Consider the following 24666-nt stretch of genomic DNA (forward strand, 5'->3'; position numbering starts at 1 on the left):
GTGTGTGTGTGTGTGTGTGTGTGTGTGTGTGTGAGAGAGAGAGAGAGAGTTTGTGCATGTATGTTTTTGCAGCTGCTGCTGATTCTAACTGGCTGATAAGAGGTTAAGAGGTATGATCTCATGATTTCCACGGCTACTGCACTGATACACATCATAGACCACTTACCAGGAACACAAAACCCAAACACACACAAACCCACACTCTCAACCAAATGGCATTTTGACCCTATATGGGTGTGTTTGGCTTGCTTTAGGACACGGACACGGTTGCATACATCTTAATTTCTCAGCTTCAGAGTCTTGAAAATATGTGTTGTCCCAAAAGATGTTACAGTGTTAGAGATAAGCATTGTTAGGGACTGAGCTGCTCAGGGCCATCTATTCGCAGAAATGGTAAATGATATTCACAACTATGTTTTCATCAGCTTATAATCAGCTGAAAATAAGAATCATTGTGTTTTCATTGCCTTCGTGCTCTTTGACAGAATCCGCCATGTTGCTCTAGCCCAGGTCAAACCAAACAACCACAGTTCAACCAGGAGAGACAGAAGAATGAAGTAAAGGTCATATTTAATGCAGAATATGAGTGTACAGATTAACAGATGATTTGTGCTGATTAAGATTTAACAGAAGTCTTTGGCACTTGGACACCAGAGGGAGATATTTTGTGGTCGAGGGATATCTGAGTGGCTAAAATATAAATCCAGACACTGGTGGTGGCTGCTGACTCTGAGGCTGATGGCTGATGAGGCGTATGAGGCTGATGAATCTGTAAAGACTAGGTGGTGATGGGGAGGTGGAGGGCGCGCACGATGGCAGCAAGAAAGAACCATATTTAAAATGAGGAGCAGTAAGATGATAGGCTGACAGGGAGGGTGTGTCACTGTGCTATTGGTTGATTGTGAATCAGCTGATGACTCAGCTGACCTACCCAGACAATGACACCTGGAGATAGTGAGTGAGCATGTGTGCAAGGAGTGAATAGTAGGTTGAGGACTTACATCCTCAGCATGAAAAGTGTTGTCTTCCTGACTAAACTTTAGCTAGAGCTTTATTTCTCGCACATGCTTGGTACACAGTTTCAGTTCTGCAACCTAACTGCTAGATGCCACTAAATCCTACACACTAGACCTTTAAGTGGCCTCAAGGGGCTGAGGTTTTTCTTCAGGCTTTGAGAGGGACATATTTTATAGGACAACAAATATTCACTGTTGTGAGCAACTATCAAGTGAGTGTCAAGTATCCCCCATATCTCACTCGTCTGCACTCCATCAAAGGCCTTGTTCAAGCTGCCAGCCCAAATTCATGTTTTGGCATATCCAGATTGTAACCAGATTGATTTTAGAGAGATTGGACTGCAAAAAAACAAAAACAAACATGAAATGTGATTTTTGGAAATCAGATCCAAACAACATTTGAAGATGGTTTCAGTCACATTTTTACAGATGTGTCTCAGTCTGGCCGCTCTGACCGCTGAAATTGGATTTTAAAGTGTCTTTTGCATCACTTGCAACACAACACACAACAAGGACATCAAATGCAGTGTGATAGAAATGTATCACAATGTATACCAGCCTCCTCCGTCGCTGAGTTCGCCTGGTGCAACAGAAGAGTTCTGCACGGCAACTTGACAGCACTATTATCTGGAGTGTGGAATGATAGATCTCCATTCTTCATGCTTCTGCGTCTGAGAGTCCATTACTAGTGTGGCTATGTGGTTACTGATACCTATGTCTTTACCACAGCGACCCATGAAGATTGATAAATGTTTGGACACGCTAAATCAAACTGATCACCTGCAGTGTGGTGATCTGAATAGTGAGGACTGTTTGTCTAAAAATCCAGACTTGAGAAACAAATCTGATTTGCCAAACCTGGATACACTTCATAAACACTACTGGTAAAACTATCAGCAGTTAGAGCCCGGTCTCACTCCGAAGTCATCGAAATCCAGTGCTTGGGCAGTGACTTGCGGCGTCAGAAACCAACGAGAAAAGGCATCCTTTAACATCGGCATGATAGGCGGCCGGTTGCCATTGTAGTTTAACTGTGTCCGGCAGCGTCAGGAGGAAATGCGGTGGGACAAGGATGAAAGTTAAGGTAGCAAAAGTCAGAGTTGGGCTGGCGGGAGGGGTGGTGGATGGGTCCAACAAACAGACTCTCACCCGAGAGAGCAGTGTTCATGTCCCTAAAGATTCTAAAGCCAAACTGTTCTTTTTGCTTTAGTTGCCAAAACATCTATTTGCAGTGTTGTACAAATGTATTGCTTTTATTTTGAAAGAGACTGTATGTAAATGGTAAATTTCATGTGAAAACAGAAGTGTATTTTGAAAGAAGACAATGCATGTAACAGGCAGAACTTGACACGGCATCCCAGACGGTACCTTGCACGTTGTATGCGGATATGGAAAGTCCAAAACATCAATATGTGAGGAGGTCAGAGTGAGAATGTGTTGGCAGTTAAAATGTGGAGACTGTTTAAGATAGTTCAGAATATTTAGTAGAGACATTTTATCGACAGGAGCATTTTCCTACAGTCCATAACCTAATGGATGCCTATAAGTGGCCTCCTCTGTCAACTAATGATAATAGTAGAATCCAGTTTCATTTTATTTTCCTCCCTCAGTCTACCTCTCTCCATCTTTTCCCTCTGTCATCTATCCATTAATCTCTCTATCTGTATGATAGATCAGCTCACACTGTCAGTGACACTTAAACATGATTGGCCAGTTCTGATGACATCATTCTCAGCAGATTTACAGTCATTTATTGGTTGGGTTTGTAGTTCTTTCTGAAGTGGGCAGGCCTACAGGCACCGAGTGAGGGAATAAATGTGTTTTTTTGCCCCCGGTGCATATTTACTACATGGCGTAAATCGAACCTGGACATTGTTCCGCTACAGCCATCCATTACTGATGACAGCATTCAGGCATGACGTTTATGAGGTGGGCTGTTAGGATCAGTAATTCACTCTGTCAGGAGATCTGAAGAGAGCAGTGGGGGTAAAGAGGAGGCACAAGAGGAAGAGGACAAGAGGTTTAGGAAGAAGGATGAAGGGGGAAACAAGTGGGGAGAGAAGCAGAGAGGCGAGGATGGAGCAGAGGAGGAAGAAAATAGTTGGCATTTGTGAGACAAAGCTTTTTTTCATGGGGGAAAATTATTTCTCACCATCCCTCCCCTCTTTTCTCCACTCCACCCACCCTTTTTTCTGGCTATCATGTTTCTTGTGCCAATCAATATTTTATAGCTGTCGCTCCAGAGCAATGAACCCCCCCCCCCCCCCCCCTCTTCTCCCACCCTCCGCCCTCCCCAGCTCTCTGAATGACAGATGAGGGTGAGAATGGGTGTTGGGGGCAAAGTGAAAAGCGTGAGGGAAGGGTGGGAGTGTGTAAAGCTGAGTGGTGGAGAAACATGAAGTAACAAGAAATGGCAACAGAGAAAGAGGGAGACAGTGCAGCGAGTGAGGCAGAGACTGACGGAGAAATGGGTGAATATGACACTGGATAAATAACCAAGAGTGGGAGAAAATTTCCCACAGATAATGAAATTATGCTGTGAAAATGTCTACCAATTTTCATACTCTCAGAGAACCAATTACAGAACTAAGAGAGAAAATGTCAGCCTCGTGACATCAAAGTGGGGACGCTGCCTACTCATTTTTCCCCTATTTGTGTCTTGTTGTTTTACCTAAGCTGCTTTTAGCTCGTAGCCCACAGCACTCTGCTATTCTCCAAGATAAGGACTACACACATGCCACGGTGGAGGAATGTGTGTGTGTTTATGTGTGCACAGGCTTATAAATGCACAATTATGTGTTGCTTTTTCTGTATCTTGTGTGTTTGCTTGTGCAGGAGTGTTTATGTGTGACTGTAGCCATGACACATTAGGGATAAAAAAACCTTGAAGCTGTGTCAAAAAATGTTCGGTGTGTTAAGATTTTCCCATGAGTCACAGCTCTCCAGGTGAGGCAATCACACACAGAAGCACATACACACACGGTGAGAAAGGTCTAGACGGCCTTAGTGAAACTGGATGATGATAGATTGCAGGGAAATTACAAGTTAGAAGAAAATGTGCATTGGTGTGTGTGTGTGTATGAAGTGGTAACAAACTGTATGTGCACTGGTGTTGGTGTGTGTCTGTGTATATTGGAGGTAAATAAAGAAAGGCCCTCTCCTGTCCCTCCCACCTCCTCTTGTAATCCTCTGTGTTTCCGTGACCTCGGCAACCTGGTGACAAAGCATTCTTGGTGTCCCTTTGATTGAGGCCACGGGTGGGCGTGAGGTTTGGACAGACTGAAAGGACAGTGGAGGAGAAAGAGCAGGATGGAGGAGGCCGAAAGTTTGTGGTGCCTTTAGGGTTGGCCAAATCAGCAATCTGCCTGTTTCAGATTTTTTTTTCCTTAGTTTAGTTTTAAAGCTGAACTTTTATGACCGTAACATTGTGCCACATTTGCTAAAACTGTCACTATATTCTAAAATAAGTATATGAGACAGGTATCTGTCTCTTCCTGCTGTTAATGACATTTGCCAGAATCTACCATGAGGTGCAAAAAACAACCAATCAGAGCAGAGGAGTCCCTAACGCAGCTCACTTCACTTTTTATACCTCTTCCCGGTAATAGCCATGGCCGCAGGCATTGTGTCGTTGGGTTGTCCGTACATCCCATTCTTGTGAACGCCTCAAGAGCACCTGAAAGGAGATTCTTCAAATTTGGCACAAACGTTCAGTTGTACTCAACAATGTCTTGATTAGATTTTGGTGGTCAAGGGTTAAAGGTCAAGGTTACTGTGACTTTGTCTCACTCTTACAACATGGTCAACATGACCTCACATCCATCTCATTTTCGTGAACGTGATATCTCAACAGCTTGAGGGAATGTCTTCAAATTTGGCACAAATGTCCACTTTAACTCAACGATGAACTGATTAGTTTTTAGTAGTCCTAGGTCAAAGGTCAAGGTTACTGTTACCTTGTCTGTCTTCTTGAGATCTCAAGAATTCCCTGAAGGAGTTTCTTCAAATTTGGCACAAACGTTTATTCGGACTCAACAATGAACTTATCAGATTTTGGTGGCCAAGTGTTAAAGATCAAGGTTAGCATGACCTTGCATCCATTTCATTGTCGTGAATGTAATAGCTCAAGACCAGCTTGAGGGAATTTCTTCATTTTTGGCACAAACATGTACCCTCTCTAAATTTGGAGGGTTTTTCAGCTCTGTAAATGCAGAGCAGGCAGAACTCTGTATTTTTTTTTTCTCAGCAGCAGTTTGAGTTGCAGAATGGATATTTGATCAGACGATCCAATCAGAGCTGATCGGGTCAGCTCGATGGATGAGAAAGGCAGCTGTTTGTGAGTGAATGCAAACTTTTAGACCCATCACAACGAACGGTTTAAGTTTCACTTTCACTGCGCCTGCCATTCAGTTCTGATTGGTTGTTTTCTTTCATGTGCACTAATGCCATTAAAATGACTACAAGGCAATAGAGTAGGCAGCGGAAAATAATTTTTTGTTCACTGATCTGTCTCAATTAGGGCTGTGTGAATATAGAGACAGCTTCAGCAAATGTGACAAAGGTTATTTTTAATAAAAGTTTCCAACCAAAGCTTTAAAGCCTGGTCACACCCACTTTTTAAAAAGCACAAAGCTAAAGATCGAAGCAAATACATTTTAATGGAATCGCAGCAATTAGTGGTTGACTTGCAAAGTAAATTAGCACACATATCTGCGTCATGTTTAACTTTCCCCCGTAAATTAGCACTGTTGATCAATAGCAATCTATCCTGGCAGCTCTGACCTGTGAGGGAACAGAGAGCTGTAGAGTTCAAAATTAAGGGAGCTATTAGCTTATTAACTGTATTGCACCATCCACTTCTATTTAACCCTCCTCTGTTAAAATATGAATCGCTCCACTAAAGAGGAGAATGGTTTGCAGACAGTCATGAGGCAGGAAGAGAGCATTTTAGCATTAAAGAACACATCTGAATTTTTGTTTGTTGGTGATTAATGTATTTGAAAGCCTTGGACGAACAGTCCAAGGTTAATGACATGTAAATCAGTCAGCTCCTCTCAGCGATGTTAGCTCCTCTGTGAGCATCCGTGACCTGTGGGTCCCTCTAACATCCCTCTCTTTGAAGGCTTGCAGAGACTTCTATGTGTGTTTTGCAGAAGCAAAAATCTCATTCTTGTGCTTGTTTTTTTTTTTTTTCTTTTAATGAATGCCTCTGATAGCCAGAGGGTTTCCACAAATGGACGCAACAATCAGGTGCTGTTTAAATCTGCAATTTAAGGCTCAGTGGAGGAAAATTGTACTCTGTCCAGGTCACCAGCTTGAGACACTGCAATCATTAACGATCAAATGAGACAGCATTGTCTCGTACGCACTCAGTTCAGGGGACAATGCTGCTCACTGATGCGAATCACAGCACAATAATAAACGATTGAAAGAATGCAGCATTTCCTCTCTGAGCTGAACTCCTGTCCCTGGTGGTCCTCAGAGCGTGTCGATAGAATAAAGACTGATGGAGCTGTAAATCTGTGAAAATACTGCTCATTAGTGAATGTCATAATTCTCACCTTTCTCTCTCTGTCCCCACAGTGAGAGACGATGATGATTTCCTGAGTCTGAGCGAGCTCCCAGAAACCTTCCCCTCCGACCCTCCGGAGCCCTTACCTCACTTCCTGTTTGAACCTGAGGAGGGCTACATTGTCAAAAACAAACCTGTCAATCTGTACTGCAAAGCAACACCCGCCACGCAGATTTACTTCAAGTGCAACAGCGAGTGGGTCCATCAGAAAGATCACACTGTGGAGGAGAGGGTGGACGAAAACTCAGGTGAGTAAAGTCTAACACATGTACAGTCGTGTACACATGTACATAGATCTAATCAGAGGATGCGATAATGTAAGAGGAAGTCTGTCCCGGCAGTCAAAATCCCGCCTAGACGTATCGATACCATAGCACCATAGATCTTCGGTTGGCCCCGGATAACCGGCTTCGGTCGGTGAGCAGAGCCGTTCGTGACAGGGCTGGGGTGCAGCCAGACGATGGCCGCCCCTCTCCTATCTCGCACCGCATGTTTGTAGATAACCTGGTGCCAAATCACTTGCAGACAACCTGATTCTGGGTCAGGGTTTTGTACATGGCAGAACAGCTCCCTCGCTGCAATCTATTGAAAGTCAGCTCTTGTCACACGACCGCTATTGCACATCTGTCCGTCCTGGAAGAGGGATCCCTCCTCGGTTTCTCTTCCTGAGGTTTCTGCCTCTTTTTCCCCTGTTAAAGGGTTTTTTTGGGAGTTTTTCCTTATCTGCTGTGAGGGTCTCAAGTACAGAGGGATGTTGTATGCTGTAAAGCCCTGTGAGGCAAATTGTGATTTGTGATATTGGGCTTTATAAATAAAATTTAAAATGAATTGAATTGAACGAGTCAGCTACATGTCCGATCACTGGCTGTGCGCCCACTGTGAGAACAGTCATATCGGAGTTCATGTGTTTTCTCACACAGAAGGCTGCCATTATCATGCCGCTGCTGCAGTAGGCTACCTCAATAGCCAGCCGATAGAGCCCGACTGCTAGGCATTTTCTGATGGGGACAGTGTGCCTTCATGCTGTGACAGCCTTGTCGTAAAGCGCCCCACTACTCCTGACTACTGTTCCACACCCACACACTCTTTCTACAGAACTACCAGTAATAACAGAGCTACTCGACCAAAAGAATGACATCATTGGATCTTCCTACTATGGCAATCATTCACTGAGATGAAGCTTGCATCACTGTATCATTTGTTTTTTCCACAAATACCTGTTTCACAAATATGACGTGTTATTCCTGTTCCAATGCACTTGTGTGTAATGTTTTTGGTTGCATGGGAGGCTTTTTTAGGGCAGAAATCCATTTACACTGATGTCAGACATGGGTCACTTCAAACATGAATTTAAAGAGTGCAGGCAGAAAGGTCAGATCTGGGGAAATAATCAGACCTGAGCATTAAGCCCTGTAATGTGGCCTAAGGTGCACAAGTATAAACTAAAATCAAGTCCATTTGGTTTCCTTTCACTTCCACAAGTTGACCTCTTAGCCTGTATATTTGTTATGTGCCTGACAATGATGAGATTTTGCTGTGTGGGATATAAAATTGTCACACATCCAGAAAATGTGGCCAACATTTTTCCCAGGTTGCCTCACTGGTGCACTGTAAGCAAACAGGTTAAACCTATTATTCAGATGTTTAGTTATTTGCGCTGAGAGCTAGGTCACATGTCAGACGTGTGTACACAGCTGCCCCACCACCAGTGCTGTACTGTGATGTTCACAGGACAGTTTAATAGGATCCACAGTGATGTACTGGACTGCAGCCAAAGTTCCACGCTTGTCACTTGACAGCACATGGTATTATTCTGCTGGCTGGGTAATGATGAATCATGCTGTTGCTCTGGCGGGACGACAAAGACGTACACAACCTGGTTTCTTAGACTTAAGGTTGACATGAGCTGAGCTTATGGGTCTCCACCTGCTTGTTAATGAGCCTGAGTCCCCAGAGCGGGTGATTAAACACAGGCTGAAAACAGTTTGAAAACTCCTGATATATAGTGCCTGCTGAATGAAATACACAGTGGGGTCAACAGTAGCACAAATCAGCACGGTGGTGGTTGAATCCCTGTGTGTTTTTTATTTCTTGAAGCAGGTGAGCAAAATACGTAGTACATATTTTATGCGCTCAGTCTTTGATATTTGTCAGTGTGTATATTGCACTGCAGTTGTGAGGAAGCCGAACTTTTGATTCTGTCTCAACCCAAGTTGACACATCAACTTGCCCACCGAAGATTTCCCCTTGTATTACAAAGCAGACCCTGGAGCCAAACGTTGTGCTGTGTGTATATGCGTAGGTGTGTGTGTGTGTGTGTATATGTGTATGTGTTCTTTGGTGTCCTGGTTGCTGAGTGGGTCTGCTGCAGTGCTAAACCCAAAACGGAGACAGAGGCAAACTGAGCAGTACAGTTTGATGTTCCCCCTGATTCAGCTGTCACACATGAATAGTCAAGGAAGAGGAGAATAAATGCAACAAAACCTGCAAGAAGTAAACATAAGAGAGTTGAGACAACAGGTACAGATATAGAAGCACACAGAGATGCATACAGTGGCAAGAAATAGAATAACTTTATTGCCTCTGTTGGAGGGAGGGTTTCATATCAGAGTACAGTATACCCGAGTGGCAGCTTCGGGGCTGAAAAATGAAGCCAGTGCGAAAGTGACAAAACCTGCAGTTCCTTTAATGACCGCTTGAGGCTGGCTGCAGAAGTGAGTCAATCCCCAGAGAGCCCCATGTTAAAATAACCAGCTTTATGTTAACAGCCTGGTACAAAAAGGTTTGGTGCTCTGTAGCTAGTTTCCCTGTTCATGACAGCTACTTTCAAATGTTTTATTTGAGCATACTGACATATACTCACCGGTTCAACTGCTTGTTAGCGCAAATAGCTAATCAGCCAATCATGTGGCAGCAACTCAATGCATTTAGGCATGTAGACATGGTCAAGACGACCTGCTGAAGTTCAAAACAAGCATCAGAATGGGGAAGAAAGGTGATTTAAGTGACTTTGAACGTGGCATGGTTGTTGGTATTAGTATTTCACACACTGCTGATCTACTGGGATTTTCACACACAACCATCTCTAGGGTTTGCAGAGGTTTACAGAATTTGAAATGTTTTAGATAATGGTTTGAAAATAATGATCCCTCATGACAACTGTACACAGGTGACTTTTTATATAACTCATCAGTTTATATTTTATTAAGGCTTAAAGTTCCAAATACCTAAGGGCAGGCTGCTTTGAGTGACAGGCTGTCTGCTTGATGTCACCTCAGTCTATGAGTCAGATCCACCCCCTCAAACATGCTGTGCGTTCCAATACCTATACTACCTATGATATAGCATGCCAGAAAAAGATTTAGTACGTCCCAATACATTGTATGTGAAATGCAGTATGCCAGAAATACCAGGATGTTCTACTATCGGGTCTGATTTTGTAGTATGCAAGCCAGCATGCTTCACTGGTTATTCTGACCCACAATCCTCTGCGCAGTGGACAATACGTCACATCGACTGAGCCGCAGACAGATGCTTGACAGCTCATTGATAGCTGATTGACAGCTGTCAGAAGTCGCATTGATGGATCACAGCGCATTCAAGTGACTGATGACCAGTTGAATAGTAATAATAGGTATATTGATTGTTTAATTGAATTGAATTATCATAAATATAACCAACAACAAAAGGGCATAAGAACTAATAACAATGACAGAGAAATGTGTAGCCGATGTAATTTTACGATCGTGAATATGATATTTTAGAATCTACAATATATACAGTTATTATAGCAAAATAACAACAGCAGAGCCCCCGCGTTGACCTACGTCTCTGGTGAGCTCATTGGCATTTTGTTTTATCTCCATGGTAACAGATATATGAGTAAGAGGGTCAAAGTTCAGGGTATAACGTTATGAGGAAGTAGCACTGCATGCAACAGTACGTACTTTTTAAGGACAGGTGCAGTACATACTAAAAGTAAAAAGAAATGGTATGTGATTCGGAACGCACCCATAGTCACTTCTTGCTCCAGCATGGCGATGCCTAGAATGCCAAACTTGAGCCTTCAAAAAAGGAGTCCACAAATCAGTGGATAATATCAAGGTAGCTACATCTATTATTTTATATAGTCTGAGTTTACCAGCCTTCTAACCCCTTTTCACTGCCTTCAGCCCTGTCTAAATTGGTTTTCTCATCCATGTGTCTTTTGAACAGTTGTATCCCTTCATCTCTCTTCCTGCTTTCTCCCATTCTTACATCTTTCTGAATATTTAATCATCATACTTTCTTTTGTTGTTTTGTTTCTTAGCATTTTCCATTTATCTTCTCTCGTCTCTCTCCCTCTCATGTTATTTTTACACTTTTTTCTTTTTAGGCATCTCCTTTATTTCTTTATTGCCCTAAAAATGCACGTGCCCTGAGGAGGTTCTACATTTCAGACAGACTTCGGGTGCTTTCAGACCTAGAGTTGTCTTGCTTTGGTCCAAATCAGGGACTTATTGTGTTACAAAGTTGCACAATTGCCTAGAGTTGGTTCATGTTCTTACGGCAGCATTTACAAGCTGAGAAGATAAAATGGCTGCGTGAGAAAGCTGCTCTTGATTGATCAGAATTTCCAAGCGGGAAAAATCCAGGAAGTAAACAAACGTTGAAGAAGAGTACACTTGCAAGATAAATGTGACACTTTCTAATGTCACAATGGAGGGACAACTACGCGGGTTGGTTTTAGCGCTGCTCATCGTGGACTATATTGCTGTCATTGTTCATTTTAGTCAAACCATACAGTTTGAAGATGATGTTTTGATGCGTTGGATGTGCTGAATGTGCATATTAAGGCAGTACAGGAGGAGGTGCACATTAATAATCCTCCAGGACTGTAACATGCTCATGTTTAACCCAAACAATGCATAATGCGACTGCACTTGGTTTGGATCAAGGTCAGAACAAGTTGTCACCACAAACGAACCGCACCAGAGTTCATTTGTAACCAGACTGAGACCACCTCTTCAAGAAGGTCTCAGTCCGGTTGTTTTGGTACACACCTGAGTGCGATTGCTGTGTTCACACCTGCCCAAACGAACCGCACTTAGGAGGCAAATGAACTTGAGTTCAATTGAGCCAAACCAAACAGGGCAGGTATGAAAGCACCCTTACAGACCAAAGAATAAAATCTCATGTTTGCGAGTCTTCTAGGTCATCTGTCTCTGAAGGTTCAAACACCTGCCCATTAGCCCTACATCACTGACACAAGTAGATGAGTGAGGTCACTGACTACAACAAAGTGGAAACGCTGAAATTTAATGAATGGCTTTTTTTTTTTTTTTTTTCTTTTTTTTTTTAACAGCCTTTTTTTTTTTTTTTTTTTCTTTTTTTTTTTAACAGCCTTTTGGGGTTTTCCATAAGTGAAATGTAAGGGATGATGTATCTACCATAAGCATCCATTATCTTCCTCCTATCTCTCAATGCTCATCAGTGACATCACGTGCAGCTGCAAGTCATTTATTAGTCTCCCATCAGCTGTTCTGCGCACTGCTGGATTCCAGACAGCACGTTATTGAGAGGAAATGCTGTTTAATTAACGACCCATGGATTTAGCTTCTCATACTGTATGACTGACACCATGAGGTCTTCGAGGGATCAGGAACACCCAGTCAGCTCTGTAACTGACAAAACATCTGTGTATTTTGAACAACATCGAGTCTGTTTTTACTCCTGACATAATTTTCGGTGGCTGTCTTGCAGCCACATTTACCAAAGAAATCTCATTTTGTGCAAAACTTAAATTTCATCTTTTCATTTTAAAGTTATCTGAGCGTCCCTGAGTGTTGAAATAACCCTCAGGCCTGGTTAAAACATAGATTTGGTTTTACATTTTTGAACTGCTTTAGATATGCTTTAATTTATGCTTAATTTATATTTCACAAAGCCATCGTAATGTCACTTTAATAAGGAATTGATTGGCTGCATGCCTCTTTTTACTGCGCCAGGACACTTAATCCCTTTGGCACACAATAATCCATATGCATATACATATGAAAATAAAATGAAGAAATAAATGAACTGGGGATGTCCAGTCCAGTAGCTCAGTCCATAGGGACTTGGCTTGGGAACTGGAGGACTGCCGGTTCAAGTATCTGTACAGGGTCCATGTCATTGGTTTGACAGCCCATTGGTTCGACATCCCATTAGTCCGACTGTCCGCGGTGCTGAACGGCTCACGGCGGGTGTATGGTGCGCTGCGACCGGCTTGAGGCGGAGCAGGCTCACGGCTTATGTGTTTGCCACTTTCTTTTTCATTTTAAACCACACCATGATCTTTTCCTGACCCTAACCAAGTGGTTTTTGTGCCTAAACCTAACCAGACCTTAACCACAGGGCATCATGATGATTTCGGAACGGACTTCAGAACAATGAGTTTAATATGGTCGGAACAATGGGCTGTCGAACCAATGGGCTGTCGAACCAATGGGCAGTTCCCCCTGTACAGACTGAGTATTGAACATGGACTGGAAGCTGGAGAGGTGCCAGTTTGCGCCCTGGGTACTGCTGAGGTGCCCTTGAGCAAGGCACTGAACCCCCAACTGCTTGGGGCACCTGTCCACTCTCCACTTAATGTATGTATAGGTCCTGACTGTGCATGTGTGTGCATTTTGGGCCTGTGTGTGTATGACAACAGAGTACCCCTTAAGGATTAATAAGGTTCTCCTTCATCTACTTCATCATCATCTTCATCTTCTTCTGCTATTTCTTCTTCTTCTACTTCTTCCTCTACTTCCTCGTCGTCTTCTGCTTCTTCTTCTACTTTTACTTTTACTCCTGCTTCTTCTGCTTCTTCTTTTACATCTATTTCTATCTTCCTCTTCCTGTACTTCTACTTATTTACATTTTCTTCTACTTCTATTTCCTCTGCATCTTGTTCCTCTTGTTCTTCTTGTTCTTGTTCTTGTTCTTGTTCTTGTTCTACTTCTACTTCTACTTCTTTATGTCTTCATCTTCTTCTCCTTGTACTTCCTCATCATCATCCTCTTCTACTTCTTCAGTATCAGAAGCTGTTGAGCTTTGGAGGTTGTTTGGAATTGGAGCCTTTTTTAGGAAAATGGCTCTTTGCCTTTAAATCTTCAAAATGTGTTATTATACATATTTTTACATATAATTCTTAATGTCTTAATGTCAGCTGGGATAGGCTCCAGCCCCCTGTGACCCCTCACAAGATAAGCGGTTACGGAAAATGAATGAATAATTCTTAATGATCAAAGTTTGCTGCATTCTGAATATTTTTATTTTTCCCTGAGCTCAACTAACGGTGATGCAGTGCAAGAAACAAACGAAGAAATCAAATAGTGATATCCGACTATAATGAGACCTCCTTGCCTTTTTTCTTTTATATACTGTAAAGCATTTAGGTCATCTTTGAAGAAAAAGACAATGAAATAATAAAGAGATTATGTTTACATGATAAATATTATGCAACAAAGTGCTAGTGAATCTCATAGAAAGCTGGTGTAGGCCTGTGACTGGTGAATGCACTGTGTGTGTGTGTGTGTGTGTGTGTGTGTGTGTGTGTGTGTATCTGTTTATCTGTGTGAAAACCTAAACTCCGTAAGCTGTTTTCTCCTCTTTGTTTCCCGCTGTTTCACAGACACAGCTAGAAGCTATGGCCCCCATACTGCTTTTATTATCTCTGTCTTCTTGCTCCCTTTCTCCCTCTCTCTGCCTCATCCTCTCCCTTTTCTCTTTTCTTTCTCTTCCTTTCTTTCTGCTCCATGCTGTTTTGTGCTCTACTCTAATTTCCACTGACTGAAATTGGAGAGAGCCGAGGCAGATAAAACCTGAGCTTGAGAAAGCAGGGGATGATGGAGGGATGCTGATGGAGGGTGCCTTTGAGAGGGCTGGAAAGACCAACAGATATCAGGGAGTCACACTGAGGAGAAAGATGATATGGATCCTGCTGTGTTGTTTTCTTTCTCTTTCTAGCTGACTCCCACTCTTACTTTCTCTCCGTGTATCTCATCCTTTTTTTTTTTTTTACAGGAAAAGGAAATTCAGCGCATGTGCTGAAACACAATATATATATGTATACATAAATATAAAGTAAAAATGAAGGCATGCTTACAAAAGTTAGAACATAAATAAAACAAGCCTGGAAGTATTTGGGTGTGATACCCTGCACCAAAATACATTTATAAGGTTGTTCTCATCAAACAGAATGGTGGAAGTCAAGTGGCGTAAAGAAAGAAGGAAAGGAAGAACAACAAAATAAACTATATTCATTCATTTTCCCTAACCACTTATCCTGTTATGGGTCGCGAGGGGGGCTGGAGCCTATCCCCGCTGACATTGGGCGAGATGCGGGCTACACCTTGGACAGGTCTCCAGACTATCACAGGGCTGACACATAGAGACAGACAACCATTCACACTCACATTCACACCTACGGGCAATTTAGAGTCACCAATTAACCTACATGTCTTTGGACTGCGGGAGGAAGCCGGAGTACTTGGAGCCCTTCTCCGCACTGAAGGGCTCCTCCACCCAGGGTTTGAACCTGGAACCCTCTTGGTGTGAGCGACAATGCTCATCACTGCACCACCTATAGTATGTAACTCGAACTGTAGTAATGCGTTATTTGATGGTAGCAAGGACAAATTAAAAGAGTTTTGACTGAAGGGAACAATGTGAAGGAAATGTAAAAACAAAAGAACAAATTATTTTTGTATCATCGGACAAAAACTTGACACTAGTACTTTCTAGCCTATGATGCATCACATAAGCCTTAAAAATGCATCAACATGCATAGATAATGCATCACAATGTCGTCATCAAGCATTATAATACCTTCTAATAATATTCATAAGACTTACATGTATGGCTGGGATAGTTCAGGTATCACAGCATTTTGACAAGCAGGAAATGCATAGGTGTGATTTATCACATTATCAATGGCTCCATTTCATTTAGTGGTGCCTGCCTTGCAGTATTATGCATTCTGGCGTGCTAGAAATGATTCATGAGACATTTACATTATGGACACTGTGACAACTCAAAATGTCTGCCATCAAACATGCCTTTTGCTTTTAATTTTGAGTGAAGGTTTACAAGATATGTGCCTGTTATTTAACAAAAAAAAATCAAATTTGAATGAATACACACACAAACAACCCTCTACTGGAGTTCACATGGTCATCTGCACTTATGCTGTAATGGGCAAATTCACAAAGGTTGGATTGTGGCCACTGATAGCACTGTGACTTGCACATCACTTAAAACTGCTATCTTCCCGATCTCAAGGTCTGATTCACGAAAAACATTCCACTAATGATATTACAGTGCAAACATGGCTGTAAAGTTTTGCAGCTGAGTGCATTTTAGCCTGTTTTTTTGCATGTGATTGCAATCATCTGTGTGGCAAAATATGAATGTTGCCTTTGCGTCAAGAACACAGAAGACAGATCAATGGCAGACGCGAGCTAGAGGCCCTGACCAATGAGGTGCAGGGGCATTCCACAAAACCTCAGGCAAGGAATTTATCCATGACAGGATGAAACCATCAGTCCGCTTACACCAGCTCTCTAAGATACTCATAATTTCACTGTCGCTATTAATGCTAAAGTTTCTGTAGTAGACTGTTTTTTAGTGTAGCTCATTTGCATAGAATGGGGTCAATTTTGTGCCAAATGTATGAATATATATATATGGGTGCCTTTCACCTGTTGTGGGTGCCTTGCAGTGTTAATTTTGACATCTATTTTAGATGTAGTCTTAGTCTTGAGACTAAAATGCTTTGTTTTAGTCACATTTTAGTATTTTTAGTCGACGAAAATTCATGACATTTTAGTCATTACCTTTAGTCAATATGTTTTATATATCTATATATACTGTATATATATATATATATATATATATATATATATAATTTTTTATTTTTTTTTAATCTTTTATGGTAATCCAATTAATCCATGTTAGTCTGGAGGTTTAAACTGATATCTCAGAGAGTTGGTGATTTACGCTAAACTTTTATCTCTGTCAGAGAAAACTGACCTGAGTTCAGACTATTTACTTACAGCACAGCTACACTCACAGATAACTGAGCTTCCTACCTGCCTGTCAAACAGCATCAACCCATAAACCTTCCTGAGACAGTCCGGACTGAGTGTAGTCCCACAGGGATCAGTTGCAAAGAGCAGCGGCCGGTGGCTGCTTGCTCTGCTGCCATTTATGCAACTTTCAAACTCCCCAAATCCATTCAGCAGCTCCACCATGCACAGTCACACACACACAGCTGATTATCTACTGCTGAATTACAGCTCACAACTCATACCAACAGCTGATGCTCCTCTAGTGTGAGTGTTTCTGCTGGCTAGCAAAACATGCTGGTGCAGACTATTTACTAGTTTACCAGCCTGTCGCTCATGCGGCATTTAAAGATAATTACAAGCATGAATGTTATTGGCTTTCAGTGTCCGATTTTCATCATGTCTTGTCTCGTCAATGAAAATGAAACATAGATTTGGTCTTAGTTTTTAATTATCAAGATCTATTTTAAGCTTGTTGTCGTCTCTTTTTCATTGAATTCAATCCATTCATTCATTCAATTGAAAAAAGGTTGTTGACAAAAAAATTCTGTCATAGTTTTCCAATCCAATCCAATCTAACTTTATTTATAAAGCAATAAATAAAGGGAGAAAAGAAGAGGGCCAAGAATTGAGCCCTGCGGGACCCCACATGAGAGAGGGGCGGTGGAGGACACAAAGTTATCAAGCCTAACACAGAAAGTACGGTCTGCTAAATAGGACCTGAACCATTGCAGAGCTAAGCCCTTAACGCCCACCCATTGCTCAGTTCGTTCAGTTCGTCAACAAAATTAACACTGGTGCCTTGAGAATTACACGGTTTCTTTTTGCTGATTGTGCGGATTTCGCGACCGCAAAAGGCACACAATCCTTCTGTGAATTTACTTGTGAGAGTTTTAAATTTAAACACAATTGCTGATCAGATAGACATTGTATTCCTACTTTAAATTATTATTATTAAAGTGTTTTTTATTTTATTTTTTTTAAATAAAAGTGACACCCCTAATAAACATCTTGTTTTTTGCATAATGAATGGAAAGTATAGTTATTCATTAGCTTCATGACAGCTCAATAAATTACTTGGAATGTGGTCATGTGGAGCCGCATTTGAAGAATAAGCCAGGTGAAGGTCACAGGCAAAGGCGGGGGGGCTGAGGGAATTGGATGGGGTCAGCAGGATGGTCTCGGGGTTACTGAGGTCAGCTTCCAACTGGGGGGAGCAGACCTGATTCTTTAAACAGCTCCACTGCTTGTCACAGTCTCCCTGACAAATGTAGCTAACTCGACCTGCAACTGGAGTCTCCACGCCAGCCGACTCTCCCTGCACCTCAGCCAAAGCAGGATGGGAACATTTAATAAAGTACTTAAAACAAAACAAAACCCGCCTTCCTCTGGAGAGGCACATTAATACAGTAGCATTATTAGCAGTGTCATTTGCTTAAACATGCTTACCGTATCTTCATCTGAATTAATGTGACTTGAGGTGAGAACCGGCATAATTTGTCTAGATTGCATATCTTATTGTGAAGGGCATTTCCAGTGTTTGCTTAAGCAGCGTGCGTACGACCTCAGTATATCTCCATTAGCCTTGAAGTGTGCTAATGACATATTGTGTACTAGGTTACTTACTTTGTCTCCATTAGCCCAAGTGTGAATGGTTATTAGTCTGCTAGCACTGACCTGTGACTTTACACCTATACACACACATGCTCACACACACACACACACACACACACACACACACACACACACACACACACACACACACACACACACACACACACATTATTGGCACAGTAGTATTGGCTTGGGTGATTTGTGACCTCTTTCCCTCCTTTGCTGCCATCTCACTCGTATTGATTTCTTCTCGTCTTTTCCTTCGTCTCTCCGCCTTTCTCCTCCTCCTAATGTTTCTCTTCTCCACTCTCTCCCTTTGTCTGGCATCACTCCCACTCCTCTTCACTCTACCTTCTTTCCTTTAACTCTCACCGCTTTTCCCTCCCCTTCCTGTCTCTTTTACTGCTGTTCTCTGTCTCTTTTTATTCATCTCTGACACAGAGATTGTTCGATTTCAATTATTAACAACCATCAAGATTTATAAAGGAGGTCAGTTAGCTTCTGTGTCAGTGACTCCTGTTATGCATGGTGGCCCTGTGTTTGGGTCTGCATCAATATAGTTGGTATATAAAATTGTGTTTATTGGCTGATTGTGTGCATGTGTGTGTGTGTGTGTGTGTGTGTGTGTGTGTGTGCTGTGTTGGTGAGCGTAAAAAGATGTTTGATTTTTTTGTGAAATTGTGTGTTTCTGAAAATACAGTTCTGTTTGTTTGTGTGTTTATTTGATGTCGACTTTTTCCCATGTCCTGGGATGTCCTGGTTCACTGCCTCTTTAGAGCTACTGGAGAACACGAATGTGCACGCTGACATTCACATGTATACGTGCACACTCACATACACACAGACACAGGAGGGGTATTCAATCATGGACCAGGAGGGACTGTGATGATCAATCAATGTCAGAGTCGGAGCCATTAAGATGGCGTACACACACACACACATGTATGTGTACACACAGTCTACTGTGTGTATTGAGTGTCTTCATTTGGTCACAGACCGGCGACTCTGTTCTGTCAGTGTCCTGGATGATTTCCCTCTGAAGGCAAAGAACTCAGTCAAGCCCTGCTCTCTGCGTTTCTCACAATGCCTCCCATCCTGTTGTCATTTTACTTTTTCAATTCCATTTCCATCTTTCTGTCTCTGTCTTTCACTCACTCTCTCTTATAATATTAATGTAATCATTCATAGAGGGCTTTCAGGTAATGCAACAAGCAGTGTCCTCAGATCTTGAGCACTGGCTGCAAAATGCATTTCTAAATGAGTGACTCAACTGACTCAGCCGAACTGTGCGAGTTTGGTTTTGCATATTGAGCATTACACATCAGCACTGTGAGCCATAGTGTTATCTATTTTACATAGCTTAGATACTGTGTATCTTTTCTTAATAGTAAATTGAAGCAGCAGATTTCCCTTGTGTGGTGTTTTGATGATGTTCATTGGTCCAAAATTTCAACTGTATTAAGTGTAGATCAGGGTCTGGTTTCTCAGCATAGATCTACTTCAGACAGATACTTAACAAAGCTGTCTGGTTCTACACTATCTAAAGCGGCACTAATTTGCCATGAATTCTGGGTAAATGAAGACTTTTTTTGCCAAAACATGGCTGAGTGAACAACCGTGTCAAACTGCTCAGCTCCTTTCATTCTAGCAGAAAATGTTTGACAACTGTTACAAGGACATTTTACTTAAGGTCAAGTGTAAAAATACAAAAATATTCCAAAAGCATAAAATCTCAGCACAGTGCACAGACCTGAAGCGGAGCTGAGATGCGGTGGCTTCTTAATGGGGCAGGACTTCTGTTAACTCGTCAGTCTGTTTTCCTCGGGCAAATGAAGACGACTCACTGTCCTCACTGCACTCTCCAGGAACTCTTTCCCCTCTCATTACTCGCTCCACAATATTGTTAGCGAATTCTGAGCCATGTTTACCTCATCTCTTTGTAATTTAGTGGCAGCGGTCAGCAGGTGTTACTGATTGTTACCATGGAAACATGGCTCTTTGTCCTGAATTAGCCTGGAGGAGAGGCTTAAAGTAAGTCAGTCTTCATTTCTTTGAAAATGTGTGACTTGCATTAGTCTGCTCTAAGCAGAAGATTAGGACCGGCCTTTTGCAACAGACCAGTCTAAAATGTCTTTGTGAAAACATCCCTTTGTGACGATGAAGGCCAAAGCTTATGATTTACATCATTTTTATACCTATCAAACTATTCAGTGAAGTTTCATTCCCTCTATAGAAGCACCTACACTTATTATATTTCTTAACTCAGTTTACTGTAAGTTTTTCATTTAATTTAAAGCCCACCTAGGTATATACAGTGACATCTATAAGCCTTTGAGCAGCATGTACTTTTAAACTAACAAATTATTTCGACCTACTCGTGACATAAACTTTGTACTACTTGTAAGTTTTACACAAATTTTACAAAATGGCGCACACCCATGAGATCTCTAATATTTCTTTACCTTTTTTTCTTTTTTGCTCATGTCTTTTTATTGGTCTTTAATGTAATATCATTACAATAAATCTTAAATACAATGGGAAAAATACCAACAATAGCAGAGAAAAATTAAAGTACATATAAAGAAAATTCAGTGTGACAACATTTGTTGGTGAGACACAAAATAGAATAAATTACAAAAGTGCAATGGACAAATAAGAAAAAATAACAGAAAAACATTAAAAATATTTTTTAAATGAGTAAAAACTTAAAATACAATAAATAAATAAACTATATAGATTGTCCATATGTAACTTGCAATTAATTGCAAATTAATCTCACATTTTTTATCTGTTCTTAATTTATCTTAAAGGGATATCTTTCAAATTTTTTATACCCTTAGTAACGTGGGAGTGGACATATATGATTGCTTTAAGCGAATGTTTGTTTATTATTATTGCAACAATCCAGAATATTCCCCAGGATACCAGCCCAACAAGCAACAACAGATGGACATACTGACCTGAATGTAACATTACTTAGTATTACTGACACAATGCAGTGTCCAACTTTACACTTGTTAAGGTTAACTAAACATCCCGTTTTTTTTAAGCAGCTTGACGTACTGGTGGTAACACACTTCACATTGACAGTAAATGCAAATAACTTTGGTGTCGAGAAAGTCATCTGGTGGTGCTTTGAAGGTGAACTTGCCGTTCAAAAGACGCCTTTATTAATCCATTTCTGCTGATGGGGGTTTGTTTCCGCTTGCCATCCCTAACGTTACTGCTGCATCACTTCTTGTTTTCCCACACTACGGGATGGGCTGTTGGTCTTAATTGCGAAGGTATGTGTGTTAACTTTGACAGCCCAAATATATATTTATCTGTGTATATCTTTATCTGAGTCTTTTTCTGAGGCAGGTATATCTGGCATTCCGCACATTTGCTGGCAGTAGTAAGGTAGCAGCATTATCTATAGAAGGCTTGTGGTGAAGCTACAAAGCCTGAATTAGTCCCTGTAGGGAAATTGTGTTTTCACTTGCAGCTCCTCCACAGGTGGTGGGTCACAGCACCGGGTCACTTACTGAACAACACCCCTGGAGCTGGTCGGCATTCAGCGAGCCGCGCACAAACACTTGAGCAGAGCAGATGTTCGCTGACTCAACTTGACTCAAACTTGCGTCTCTTGATGTTTCTTTCTCATTTACATACAGGAGAGAAAACAACAATATAGCGTTAATTCACTGGCTCTGTTTCAGCTGAAATGCAACTTTCTGCACATCACAGATGTGTTTGTTGCAAGTCTGTTTGTGTTATTGTGCCCGTCCCCTGGATGTGTCTGTTCTGACCTCATGTCTTGTCTTGTGTCAGACTGTCTCCCTCTGTGGCACTGATGAAATAATAATAGCTGGTCTTGACTTTTTCTGTATCCTCTGTTTCTGTTCCCTAAAGGCCTGTCTGTTTGGCCTGTCACTGATCACATTTAAACACCACAAAGCTTTTGAGTGCTTTTCCCCCTGTTGCCTTATCTCTTTGGTGTTCTAAACCATTTAGCCTCAAAACCCTCCATCTCTGTTTCACATCTGTCCCTGACTCGCCGACTTTCTTTCATATGTATTTCTCACCAGCCTTTTCTCTCCATCGCTCGCTCGTCTGATTCAAAGGAATGAAGACTTAACACTTTTGTCTGTGCCTATGTATTTCTGTCAAAGCACAGTGGGGAATGGAGAGACAGAGGGAAAAGGAGAAGTATATATGAAAAAGGGTTGAACAGCTAGGGAAGCAGGACAATGGCAGGAAGCACATCATTTGGCTTCTAATTAATGACATGCCCACCAGGGTACTCTGTTAAGGTTGCATTGTCTGAGTCAGATTATGAAAAGGGTGAGTCAGATGGTTGAGATTGAAATTAATTGCCACGTGTAACAACACAAAAATATGTTTGTAATTAAGAGGAAAATCCACTTAATTACATCACGCCCATTAACTTTGTTGACATTGCGTAGATTAGGAAATTGACTCAGCATTTGTCTGCTTTTTTTTTTGTCGTACTGGTGTAAATCCATTTTCGGAAAACACGCTTTTCCGCTTTCCTTATCACTTCTGTGGAAAAGCTGCTTATCATCATCTGTTTTCTCCTCCAACATTTCTCCTGATTTGATAACATGAAAAACCCGTGTCTGCAAGCTTCTGCTGACACATCAATTTAATTTGAGCTCTGACAAAAACTGTTCCAACCTTTGTAAACAAAATTCTCCAAACTTGTTCTGAGTAGTGCGTTTTAAAGTGAAATTCGGCGCTTTCTTTTGTAATCCACGTCTTATTTATGCAGCTTTAGCCAGCAGTTGCTGTTGGGTAGGATTAGGGTTGCAAAGGGTCGGAAAATTTCGAAGGAATAGTGACATTTTTGTGGGGAAATACACATTAATAAACAATACCCGCTCTTTGAATTGCGTGTTTTGGTTAAAAGTAACTCATTTCATTTAGTTGTACCCATGCACTCTTCCTTCACATGCACAGATACTCGCCAGCATCCCATCAAATCAAAATTCAGTGAAATGACAACTCTGCATACACAGTGCATCCTCACATCACATTTGCAGCCCACTCTACTGCCAACACTACTGAACTGTCTGAGCCAAAGGACAACATGTTTTCAAGTTTTCATATTGCTGGAGTGAATATTTCTATGATATTTCAGTTAATCAACAGAAAGTAGCCTAAAGCAAAGTACACAGTTTAGAACTTGTTCACGCTTTCTGCTGTTTTCATGTGGGATGCAGCTTGATTGAGTACGATAATTGAGGAGTTTTAAAGGTCCAGTGTGTAGGATTTAGGGGCATCTGTTGGCAGAAGTTGAATATAACAAAATAAATCTAGGGTTAAATCTAATAAACTTTAGACAGACAGAACACGAATAATTGTGTTTATGTTACCCTAGACTGAAACTTTTATATCTGCATACACCAGTGGCATAGTGGTGGTGCTTGATGCCACTAAATCCTACACACTAGACCTTTAATTAATCTATTTCCATTCATATGTTATTGGAAGACGTAGCTTTTATAAAATTAATTGTAGGCTTTTAACCCTATGTTTGCACACAGCCCGCATTATCTGCTCAAATGTTGCGGCTAATTGGCCATTTCTTATTTCTAATTGTAATAAGTTAACTCACTAGCTATGGCATTTCAGACTGTATGTATTTAACAAGTTAATGTTTTTTTTTTTTGGAAAGTAATTGAATTCTGTCTGCCTATGATATGGTAAAAGGTTAAATTTGATCTGTATTTGACATAGTAAATACAGCCTGAGCAGATAACCCTCATGATTCCATTTTATTCCTGTTAATTCTCATGGAAAATGCCCACCTTGAATATTCCCATAATTTTGCAACCCTTAGGTATGATAACAGTTTAACAAGTAGGTTAATTGTACAGATTCGTGAATGTGGTAACTCAGCTGACAAGGGAGTTATGGCTAACAACATGAAATCACCAATTCACCTGGATGAATCCACAGTTATTATTCAAACCTTTCTGTCGTAAGTATCATTTTTCAGAGCTATCTGGTAAAATTTTCCTGCAAAGAAAGAAACCTACAGGTTGTCTGAACCATGCCTCAACCATTGCATCACATTTAGCAAGAGCTACATTTTTGTGGGCATGTATAGAGTGACAAACAGCTATATATACCCCCTGGGATGGAAAATGATTTGTATATCTCCACTCTGCAACCTGTATTTTTTGTGAGCATATTTACTCCCAGCTCCCATTTGTCAGATAAAAAAGTCCAGACCTGACAAAGCACATTCACCCACACTTGTACTTTTTAACTCCCCAGCTGACAAGTAAACTTTGTTATAAGAATTGACACTTTGGGACTAAGAGAAATATTCAGGGTTGTTCGCAGCGTCGTGATTGATAGAAATATTTGTGACAGTATCCACTCG

General features: G+C 41.3%; 1 protein-coding gene across 3 annotated transcripts in view; it reads left to right on the forward strand.

Moving 5' to 3' along the window:
• Positions 1-24666, forward strand: part of unc5ca (unc-5 netrin receptor Ca) — a 283732-nt gene that overhangs the window by 129720 nt on the left and 129346 nt on the right. For 2 of the 3 annotated variants that reach the window (XM_050050565.1, XM_050050566.1), the window contains exon 2: positions 6600-6836. The exons of the other annotated variant lie outside the window; for it this stretch is intronic. In XM_050050565.1, coding sequence (XP_049906522.1) covers positions 6600-6836 — 237 coding nt within the window. The remainder of the gene's footprint in view (positions 1-6599; positions 6837-24666) is intronic. 3 annotated transcript variants of the gene reach the window in all.

Source organism: Epinephelus moara, chromosome 8 (genome assembly GCF_006386435.1).
Source record: "Epinephelus moara isolate mb chromosome 8, YSFRI_EMoa_1.0, whole genome shotgun sequence".
Taxonomy (NCBI): Eukaryota; Metazoa; Chordata; class Actinopteri; order Perciformes; family Serranidae; genus Epinephelus; species Epinephelus moara.